This window comes from Nylanderia fulva, unplaced genomic scaffold, assembly GCF_048542155.1.
Source record: "Nylanderia fulva isolate GAGA-0341 unplaced genomic scaffold, ASM4854215v1 Scaffold50, whole genome shotgun sequence".
NCBI lineage: Eukaryota > Metazoa > Arthropoda > Insecta > Hymenoptera > Formicidae > Nylanderia > Nylanderia fulva.
The window spans coordinates 1,078,241-1,090,633 of NW_028190588.1; the positions used below are offsets into that span (position 1 = coordinate 1,078,241).

At 36.8% G+C, this 12,393-nt stretch overlaps 1 protein-coding gene across 1 annotated transcript in view; it reads right to left on the reverse strand.

Moving 5' to 3' along the window:
• The window catches only part of LOC114939835 (troponin C), a 56,050-nt gene that overhangs the window by 11,022 nt on the left and 32,635 nt on the right, over positions 1-12,393 (reverse strand). The window contains 1 exon segment of the mRNA XM_029314266.2: positions 6,740-6,855. Within this exon segment, the coding sequence (XP_029170099.2) occupies positions 6,740-6,855 (116 nt within the window).

Below are 12,393 nucleotides of genomic sequence, written 5' to 3' on the forward strand. Positions count from 1 at the left end.
CAAAAATGTATTAAGATATTATGAATATATTGTATTATTAACTATATGAACAAATACACAAATGCGAATTTTCACCATTAAAATTCAGAAAATATGTACATCATAGCAAATAAATACGAAAGAATGTTTTTTCGTAGAATTCAATTAGTATTTGATTCGACTGACTGATGAACGATCAAAGAAAGTTTTAAATAAATTTGATTTCGTGTTTTCGTTTCGTTCGTTGTTCACTCGCTTAAAAAGTGTATACGCACTTTTAAAAGGTCAATACGAGACTCGAGTATACAGATGGAGGCGTGAGAACAAAAGAAGTCCAGACAACCGTAATAAAACTGATTTTAACTACAGGAATGTTTAATCTTTTATTTTTAAATTTCCTTGCTATATAACACAAATAAAAGTTAAATAGCACAAAACAAAATTACATTATAAGAGGATCACCGCTCTGACGTAATAAAGTGTCAAGATTATATTCCTTTTAATAATTCAGCACTTTTCCACATTTCTAAGAATATATTTCTTTATGCTTTATTTTCCCGTTGCATTAAATTTAATATGACTAAAGCGCAGTTAAAACAGAGCGTGGTTAAACAAAATAAAGTTACCATTCCAAACATAGTACAATTATTCTTTCGTTAATTACCTGCACGCGATGAACATCCAAGGTAGATTCTTTTGCGTAAAAAAAATTAAGAGCATCGAACAAAGGGTGAAAAGCGCCGATAAAGAGAGAGAGAGAGAGAGAGAGGAAAAAAAAGAAACAGAGAAGAGAAGGAGTCGATATTCAACATGAGATCGGAATCTTGGTCTTTGTCGACACTGCGAAAACGAGGGCGAATCTCGACTGACTGGACCGGACACGTTTTCGGTCACGGGACTTGGTTCACAAGGAAGGATATTGGTCAAGCGATAGTAAGAAACGGAAAAATGTGTGACCGGATTGCGAATAAGCGAGATGAATGGAGCATGAATGCCGGGACGAGAATTTGTTGGACAAAACGTGTAGTTCTTCGAAGGCGCGACATATATCTTTCAGAGGAAGAATAGTCTTCGCGAGAGAAGACGTCGGAAACGAGACGAACATGGAGAATGTTTCGGAGCTGTGTACAGTTAATGGAGAGCCCGAGCCTTCTTTCAGACGAAACCTGCAGCACTTTTAGCAGCGCGGCCTTTTACTAAACCGCTGGAGCTCGAAGATATATTCGCGTAAGGAAACTCGCAGCTCACGCTCGAGATAAAGTGCGCGTTAAAAGGAGGCGATCCCAGAAGGGAAATTGGCACTGTTCGTTTTTGCTTTACGTTTTTACCCAGCGTATTAGATTACCGCGGTTGCTACCAGCGTTCTTGTTTGATGAAAAAGAGCCGCGGTCCATTCGTTTTATATCTCTTTCTCCCGCTGTCACGAAAAACGGAGATCTTTTTGGAGTAAATATGCGGATAGAGAGAAAGACGAAGTTAGTTAGAAAAGTGAATTAATTAAGCTGCTGGCTCCGAGAGACCGCTACTACTATATAGGATGTATTTACCTACCGAAGTCGCCGACGCGGTTTGATCTCACTCAGTTTTTGTACTTTCTTCGTCGCGAGTCAATTCAATCTAATTAGCGTAGAATATTTATAACGAATTAATAGCGTGGAATATTTAATCTCTGTTGTGCGTGATTTTAAGCCGGAATGTAGTCGCTTAGCCGAACAGAAGTAAATGTTGTAAGACCTCGAGTATATTCTGTATTCCGGTTTTATACTTCGTTTTGATTCTGTCGCTTGGATTCTGTGCTCAGCCATCTGGATGGGTTTACAATCTTTCGGAGTATTTCCGAGATAGAAGCCAGACGATGCAACTGGGTCGGATATAGGTCCTTTTCATTGTCAGTCAAGATAAATCCGAGCCGAGGCATTTGCGAAAGCGCAAGTATATTAAGCAAAGCAACGTGCAAAACTTGCGAAATTCCGACGATGCTTATTTAGATGCGTAAATTATCACGCGTATACTCGGTATTTTCATTTAATATAAGAAGGGTAAATAATATTAATTCGATGTCACACGGTATTTACACTTTGTATAACGTAATATCTCTTTTTCATTAACAAATTAAAATGATATTCTTCTCAATAATGTAATACTATCGTGTCAGCTCGTGTATACACAATGCTAAATTGTGCTAAATTGCGAAAAATAACACATAAACAAATGTAATTGCTATGTAAATTTAATCAGGCTCCCATTTCAATTAAATATCATTCGTGGAAATAAAATCTCACTTAACTTCTCCTCAGATGTTGCTGTAAATCGAATTGTATTGGTTATTTGAGCACCTTGACGAGAAACTCATTTTATTCCCGAAAGCGATATCGTGTTCGAATGCGGTCTTTAATCGAGATAAAACTCTGTGGGGAATCGACGATTTTTCAAAAAAGCGACGTAATCTTGTTGGTTTGATCTACCCTGTGATTGGATCGTGCGAAGTGCGGGATACAAAACTTTTCTTCTTTCACATCTTCTTTTTCTTTACGAAGAAGAAACTCGCGAATGTTTATAAAGGGGAATTCTGCGGGAAGGAGAAGGATGATGATCGAGGAAGAATCTAAAATAAACCCTGCGCATCTCTATTCTGACATGACTGCGAATAATTATAGATTGCTCATTTGCTTACGCGATAGAAAGTTCAATGAGTAATAATCGGGATCAGCTTGTCTCTCCGTTTGGTCTCTCTCTCAATCTTAATAAGTCCTCTGAGATTCAGTGACTTTGATGGAATTATTCTAATCGCTCCTCCTCGAGGAGATAAGCACGAATCAGATTTACCGCATAACTTTCGCTGCCATTCCCGCTTCAATTCAAAAGGATCCTGTCGAAAACGTCGAATTCGTTATTTGCGCGCTCCGAAATCGAAGGATCTGTTCGATTGAAAAATCCGTCAAAACTGTCTCGGGATCTCTACTCGCGTAGAATGAAATCCGGGGAACGTATTCAACCGCAAAATCTGATTTGAAATCGTCTTGAGATCTATCGACATATATTGAAACATAAAACCCCGGATGTGTTCGACTGTTAAAAAAACTCTTTTCGCAAAGCGAGTTTGCGGCTATATATTATACCCTGCGCGCTTGTTGTAAGATTTACGACACTTATACGACTTTTTCACGGAGTTTCTCGATTCTCTAGAATGCCGAAACACGCTCGTCTTCGTGGAGGCGAGGTCAGCGTGAATTATATTCAGTATTCCGTAAAATCAAGCGTCGTACGTTTCTCTGAGTCTGAATAGGATCTGGCTGGTGACTACTGCCAACCGATCTAGTAAGGTAACCCAAACAAATACCAATGGCACTTGTAAGGGAACCGTACACCGATCGAGTGCACTTCTGGTGAAGTCGACAGTCCGTGTTTTCCATCGTCCCGACGTAACATCCTTCCTCGCCATTTTTTCGAGACAAGGTATCCCGCTCGTTCCGTGTATATATATATATATATATATCTTTCCGAATCTATCTCTTTATACGAACTTTTCTCTTCCTTTAGATTTATCTTCCTCATTGGAAAACTTTTGCAGACCTTGGATAAATTCCACCCGCGTCTTTAGATATTTTTAAGGTATTTATTTTTCTCGCCCAGACGGAAGACTGTTTGTGTATTTTTCGTAAGTATATGTGTAGAACGTTAAGCTATCGAATCTCGTTAAAAGAATCCGGCTTAACGCGAACTTTTTAATCGATTTCAATTATAAGTGGTAACTTTACGCGATCGTACAGTGCATTTTTCTCGCAACAACGGTTTTAGAGAGCCGTGCTGCATTAAACGCGCGGAGTATTTTGTGCTGATCCCGATTTATCCATAGTTTAACCTAAAGCGAAAGGTACATGTAGGATGGACGGATGCATTATTCATAGAAGAATATCTTCGTTGATAAGAAGCAGTAAAACGTAAAACTTTATGATCCTATCATCTTTCAACGTTTTGCACCCATAAAGTCAGCATATAATTTCGATTAAATGTTTTTATATCGTATCGATATTACCGAGGTTCCAGGAAGTAGATCCTAAATTCATCAATTAACTTTTTAAAAAATTTTTTTAATATTTTATGTAGCTTTTTCACCGAAGAACTATTGATTCTGTTCATATTTGATTATATTAATTTTATGCACTTTGATTTACAACATAATAAAACGTATACGTAATGGAGAAACCTGAAAAATAAAATAAGTTGAAAAATCTTCCACCTATTCACACATTTTTCTTCTTGTGTAACAAGCGAAATTCCTTAAAAACGATGACAGTTTACGTGCAGTTTCGCTTTAAGCGGCGCAAATATTGTATGCAATTTCTAGTCGAAGTATTTATCGAATCCTTTACTCGCGATATATGTATGTACATGTATATATACCTACGTACTTTATACCACTTTCATGGCGTGTAGGTTTTGAGTGTACAGGGAAATCGTATAAAGATTTTCTTTCTTTCGCCCCGCACCCTTTCTTTTTTTCCTCCCACTCTCTGTTACTTTAAATAACCGCATTATATAATACAAACGTAACTGCAAGTATTATGGAGTCAATGTCGTCGAACGCTTTATACATTTTTCACGATAAACCATGTCGGAAATTTCGATGAGGGGTAAGTAACGCGAGATCGGAATTTATTTTATTACGGAAAGATCGAGAATTGCACTCTCCGGGAATCCCCATTGAGCTCGGAGTTTCAGGTTTTCTGATCTCTCTTTCACGATCATTTCACAAATCAAACTTTTCGTATAAATCTGATATATATATATATATATAATTTATTTATTTAATATTTATTTATTATTTCTTATTTGAACTCAAGTTCCCTCAAACGTTAAAATATACAATTAAAATATACAAATATTTAAAGTAATAAGATCGTATCAATATTATTGGAGCAAATAAAATTAAAAAAAATGTCAACAAGGAAAAATAAAAAATTGTATTTAGAAGATATAAGAGTTTTAACAAGGCTCTGTAATATAAATATAAATTAACGTATAAGACGGGCAACAGGAGCCAAATCGCGGATGACAATGCGTTATCCTAACGAAACTAAATAATTTTTCGTTTAGAATTAAATACCGGTGCACAAGGCACCAAATTTTACTTGGACACGGCCAAGATTTTAAATATGAAATAATCTCATATTTGAGATTTAATTTCAATACCCCTTTTTAACCCCCCACGGAAAATAAATAAATGAATGTAAGAGAAAATATAGATCCGAAAATCGCTGAATCGGGAATCGAACCCGAGACCTTTCGCTTGCCGGGCGACTGCTCTTCCAGCTGCTCTTTCAGCGATTTTCGGATCTATATTTTCTCTTACATTCATTTATTTATTTTCCGTGGGGGGTTAAAAGGGGTATTGAAATTAAATCTCAAATATGAGATTATTTCATATTTAAAATCTTGGCCGTGTCCAAGTAAAATTTGGTGCCTTGTGCACCGGTATTTAATTCTAAACGAAAAATTATTTAGTTTCGTTAGGATAACGCATTGTCATCCGCGATTTGGCTCTTGTTGCCCGTCTTATACGTAATTTATATTTATATTACAGAGCCTTGTTAAAACTCTTATATTTGATACACGCTGGCTTAAAAAATGCGTTTGTTTACCAACATTAATATATATAACAGAGAAAAGTATAGAATCGAAAGGATCTGAATAGCTCAGCTGGAAGAGCAGTCGCCCGGCAAGCGAAAGGTCTCGGGTTCGATTCCCGATTCAGCGATTTTCGGATCTATATTTTCTCTTACATTCATTTATTTATTTTCCGTGGGGGGTTAAAAAGGGGTATTGAAATTAAATCTCAAATATGAGATTATTTCATATTTAAAATCTTGGCCGTGTCCAAGTAAAATTTGGTGCCTTGTGCACCGGTATTTAATTCTAAACGAAAAATTATTTAGTTTCGTTAGGATAACGCATTGTCATCCGCGATTTGGCTCCTGTTGCCCGTCTTATACGTTAATTTATATGTATTTAGAAGAAATTATAACAATTAAATCACTTCGAAATAATGAGGTTATAATCATACAATAATGTTGAACAGATTTAAGGAGTTTAAATGTACGTAAAGTCCGACGTACAAATGGACCATAATTAATCAAGTTATTTGAATACCACGATTCTGTTATTCATACTAAAAGTAACGATCTCGAATTTTAAGCTCTCGGAAGATAAAGATTAGGAGATACACTTGACGACTTGACGATAAGGATTGATCAAATGTCTCGCCATTCAACCGTAAAACATCCGCGAAGCGGAAAACTTATTAACGCGATGCATAGAGTATGCATAGAACACTCAAGTATTCACAGTGCATGTCGCCTGGCCATTACGAACTTTTGCATTCTGTGAACAATGTCGTATCCTAAGAAGCCGCCAGGGCGTAATTTGCAAGCTAGCTGTCGCCTTATCTTAGTCTCCCGCGAAAGAAGCAGGTTCTATCATCTCGTGAAAGGATGTTGGTGCAAATCCTCTCACTTGTCTCGTGTAAAAAAAAAGTTGACCGAAAATGATCCCGGTAATCCGATCGAAAATTGCCTAGTCTGCGGGAAAATACTCCTTCTTCGACAATAGCGTGTTCTACCTACGTAAAGCCGGAGAGCTGGAATTTATCTAACGATTGCGTGGAACAAATCCTTTTTCGCCCTGACGAAAAAGTAGCCGGTCACGCGATTCAGAGATTCAAATGAAACGAATGATGCAAAAGTGCGATTATTGTACTCACTCGAAAGGCATCTCGCAACTCTTGCTCTTCCTGATCCTGGTCCGTGGGAGCAGCCGTGTTTGCGCCAATGTTGCTCACGATCTCGACGAATTCTTCAAAGCTGACGTTTCCATCGCCTGAAAAAAATCATGTTAAGGCTATATTAAAATCATTAAAAATGTAGTAAATTTAATTTTATTAAATAATAAAATAATGGAAGATATTTAATATTATTTAATAATTATTTTGTTTTAGATCTATATAATCCGTATAAGATTCTTCAAGATAAATTACAATAATAAATTTCACAATAAATTCCACAATCTGTTTAATTAAATGCGCAATTTAATTGTGCATGTAAAATACAGAAAGTCCTGATTGTACAGAAATAGAAAACTTTCTTCGTCATTTAAATGCAGGGCCAACATTTCCGAGTTCCCAGGAGAACTGGAAACCTTTTGATTAAAGAAATTAAATCATTTTTAATTTAGACTTGGGATTTTTTTAAACCTCTTCTCAGTTTCTTTCTCGACAATGAATAAACCGGTCCGATAAAATTAAAATATAAATATAATTGCATATTTTGTTGTTTTCTCTTTTGATAGTTCCACTGTTATATGTAGCTATAGAGATGTGTTATATATTTAACGGGCAATTCACGTCGATCCGAACGCAAAGAGATTTTCTTAGCGCATTTTGATAAAATAGATTCGCAACGTAAATACTTTTCATCCTTTGCGACCATCCTTTTATATCGCTACACGCGCCATAATAAAAGGAGAGCACACGACAATGTTCACACAAAGGTATAAGGAAAGTGCAGAAATGAACGAACTTTACACCTCGTGATTCAGAATAATGTCCTTGGATGCAAAATTTCTTGCGTGAAAAGCCACGAAGACTTCTTCCATGTGGCTTTTATAAGAGAATTCTTTATATAAAGTTAAACGGATTCTTAATGCGTTACGCTTAATTACAGTCTTTTTTTCTCTCGCATAGGAATTCTCGTTAGTACAAGTTTGTCTAAAAAGAGCCATCGTAATTCCTTCATCTACGACCTACGATGTCGATTTAATGAATGTAAAAACTTTCGTTCTCTCTTCATTGTTATCTTAAAGGTAATTTAAATTTCATTTCGACAGCAGCAATATTAAAATAATGAGAAATTATACAAACTAAAGAGACTGTAATATTCTTACCAGAAAATAGAAACAAAAATATTTTTTGTAAAATAAAAACAGGAAAAAAAGAGAGTATAAAATGCATTTTAATAATATAAATATTTCATATAAAATTTTTTGTTACAAAGTATTTACCTTGTATTTTAAAGTATTTATATAATGTTATTAATATCTTAAAATACAAAAAAATGTACGTATAAAATTATATAATTTGTACACTTATCACCTTATAAAACGTTTTTATTTCTGTACACATTTCTTTTTTTTTCAATAAATAGATGCATTCGTATACAATGTTTGTTTTATTTTATTCGTATCACCCAATATTTTTTATTCTGTTATTTTAACGATGCGGAGAAAGCAGAAGAAAATAAAAATACGCAAACTCGCAAACAAGTAATTGGGCAGGAAGCGACAATCGTATCGATTGTGGCTGAGGAAAATCGAATTGGCGGATGACATTCGCGAATATCTCGGGGTAACTAAATCACAATAGCGTGCGAATGAAACCCTTGAGCGTTGTCCACATCGAGAATTCGAATCGAACGATTCGATTGGCGCCCACTAATTTGCATAATTTGACCGCCGTTAAATAAACGCGCGATGTATATACAGTTTACAATCCATTTCGCTTCTGTCAGCCATCGCCCGAGCCAATTTCTGCGCAGCTGCAGATAGATTCGCGTTAGCCACGTCACCTGTGATTGTGCCCATAGTGATGAAGTCACGTATTATACTGCAATTACGTAAGTGCCATATATATACTGGCTAATCAAGAAAGAGATTACTATTAAGAATTCAATTTTACTTAGATAATAATATAATTATGTTCTTATATTATATAAAGAAATTGTAATTTAACATATATTATTATAAATATATATATAAATTCTAAATATAATTATATAAATAAATGTAATTATATTTCAAAAGAATGACTAAGTGATATATTAAGAAACTTTGTACTATAATATAATTATTTTGATATTAATGCTTTCTTTTTAGTAACTTTAAGAAAAGCATTTATCTTATTTAAAATTTTTTTAATTTGAAAAAATTAATGACATTGACACAAATATTTTGTTGCAGTTAAAATTTTTATACAAGACGATGCGTTATGCAGTTAATTCTTTATTAAAGTATGGAGAAAAGAAGGATACTTTTGTAATGATAAATTAGTATGAATTTTACTACAACTATTGTTAATTACGCAATCTGTTAACCATAATAAATAAAAATTCAGTAGTCAATGCTTAAGCAAATAAAATTAAAAAAAAAATAAATTAAGTTTCAAATTAAGCATTTAGCTAAACGTCTCACAATCAGTATTTACATTGAGATTTTTAGATACCAAATAATTTTGCAACTTTCTTCCTATTTCGAATTTCTATTCTATAGTTCTGTAAAGTTATCGCTGCCGACAATTCTAGTCGGTTCATAAGTTTCTATCAGTAACACTTGATTCAGAGGAAATGTAAGATACATTAAATTCCCATTCTACATAGTCACAAGAAGATTGAAGCGCGAGTCTTATATAGTACATTTAATAGACGTCTTCAGATTTGCAAAAAAATGCAATAATACAAATTCTCAAACGCGACTATTCTTTTTTTCACTTTTTATCTACCCATTTATATTGCATCTTTCTAGGCATTTTTTATTTAAAAAAGAACTCCAAAAATGTAGTGTCAGTATTACTCGTCAATTTTTCTATGCATTTGTTATTTATTGACATATTTCTCCGAAAAGAGCCTCTCGAATTTTCCTCCTAAATCTGCAGATGATTCTGACACATATGTAATTGTGGAAAATGCGCGCGTGTCGCTCTTGAAAATTCGCTTAAAATATATACAGTAAATGGAAGTGTGTCGCGAGAAGGAAACACGCGTAAACGCCATATGCATCGGACATAGTCTCTTTCGACGATTTCCGATAAAGATCCGATAAATCCGAGGATGCGATCGTCTCGGGCGCGTCCCTTAAAATCCAAAAGTACTCATTTGCAACAAGCACGAGAAAGAGGCATCTTACCATATTCCCCGGATTTCCGGCTGCAGTCGACGGTTGCGTCGTAGCCTAAGCGGATTTTAGCCGGGGATAACTGTCGGTGTAAACGGGATTTAGCCGACGATAATGCCGAGTAGCGTCGCCTTGGGATTCCGTGACGCTCGTACACACGTCGACTCCATAAAAGCCCTCTTCATCTTTCTCTCCCTCTCTCTCTCTCTAGACTCGTCTTCGTGCATGCGAATCGCATGCTTGCATGTGCATGCGGCATCACACATGCAGCAATAAAGCGCGTGCGCGCGAAATAGTTCGCGCGAGTGCTTGAAAGCGTGTAAACGCGAACTATACGCGATATATATACATTAGGTCTCTACTACTCGAAGGATGAGAGCATAAAGTGTATTATAGCGTCGGCAAAATGTAAAGTATATATTACGCCCGCGCTCTCTTGCAAATTCACCGGCAATAACATTTCGCGCACGAATGGAGATACGCGCGTTGAGAGATGCGCGAGGATGGTTTACGATTCGCGTCGAATCGCGCGAAACGTGACTATTCCGCTTTTCGTTCTTCTCCAGCTTCCCTTGTGTGCGTTACTGTTTTATTTATGTTATTTAAGTTGACATCTTCATTTGCATAGCGGAATAAGATGCTCAACCTTCAGCCGAGCGCCGTAAATTTTCTCCAACTTTTGGTATCGCACTCTAACTATGCGAGACATCGCGGTTATTAAAAAAGAATAATTGATGAAGTTACAGGATCTCTAATAAGATGACTTCTTCATCATATTGCTTAACTTAATTATTTTAAACTCAATTATTACAGCAATATTTCATGTTACGACAAATTGCTTAATGTTGCGCCAACTGCGTTTTACGAAAATTGCGCGTAAACAATATTAGATACAATTGTTCGGGATGAAAGTCGGCGCGGACATTTACATCGCCGCGAGAGATGAAATGTCCCGTCCGCGGAGTCTCTAGAATAATTAATCAATAGCGATTACCAACATTGATCTGCTCTACATAATTCCCGGTCCCGATGCCAGATAACCCATAGACAGATGAGGCGAATATATAGGTGACATATGTATACGCGAATGACACATATACACATGGACACGGAGCAGGACTCTGTGTGGAGCCCTCGGGTATTTTCTGATAGCGCGCGGATTCGTCACGTGTATTATACCCCCATGTATTACATGCCCCACGTACGTATGCGGGCGGGCGCATACAAATTGACTGGCGTGTTACGATACCGGGGGCCCGGCCGGGATTCCGGATAAATTCCATAGGCGTAACTCGAGAGGGGTGGGAGAGAATCAGGAGATAGGAATCGTGCCAGCCTCCCCATGTGTGCAGAGGTGCCTCTCTCCGGCGGATTAATCGCAGATAATCCGATAAGAAGGCCGCGATGTTGGCATATTACGAATGTCACGGTCACGTGTCCGGCATAGTATAGTCGAAAATGAACGTTGATGGGCTTTCGAGCTTTTATCGCCCTCATATACCGTTCGCAAAAAAAAGCGTGAATTAGCTTCGTTTCACGAGAGCCAGCCCCGGCTCTCATCTACCCGATTGCATCTATCATTTTTTTTTCTTGCTTTTCCCTCTTTTTTTCTATATAATTTTTAAAAAATTTTTTCCCCTGTCAATTCCCAGGCAGTCGTTAAAATTCTCATTAAATCCGCGCTCCGATACAGCAATCACTTTACGTAAATCGTACGATAGCTGTATCTTTTGTATCCGTCCTAACAGAAGCACAAATTACGTAACGAGCAATATTTCGCGCGACGACGATAAATCCGTGAACTTTCTTGAAGAGAAAAGGAAAGATAATATTTCACAGCTGCAGCTTTTCGAGGCGTGTCAGATTATATGATTAAAAAGTCGATACACAGTTATTGTGCTTGTTAAGAGTGACAAACATCGTTACGGCGTTCTTCCAGGGTTTATAGCTTGTTGTTATTCTTTTCCGAGACTCTCGATTTCTGAAATGTCACGTCGATCGCGTTGGGTCATTTCGTTTCGTTTGTTAAGTAACGCATACATCTAGCACGAAAATCATTGTCCAACGGGATTTAATTCTGGGACGGACACGAGGATATGAATCCTCTCGCGAACTCGGCGTATGAAGCACTTGAGATTCCCTCGCCTTTTGTTCTCTCTGATTTCAAATATCATCGTATATGAAAAACAGCGCTAAATTGTAAATAGCCCCGATATTCCTCCCGATTCGCATTGCCAATCAGACGAACTTCAATTGCGTCACGTTATCCTCGCTCTTCTGAGACACGCAAAACGAGAGACAAAAATATAGGAAAGAGATAGAGAAAAAGATAGAGAGAGAGAGAGAGAGGCAGAGGGAAAAACGAAAAAAGCGAAGCGACGAAACAACAATATACGGGGTAATCTAGGTTCCGATACGTCGAGAGACCAATGGAAACGAAGGCGATCCGTGAAAACCAGACGGTATATTTGCGAA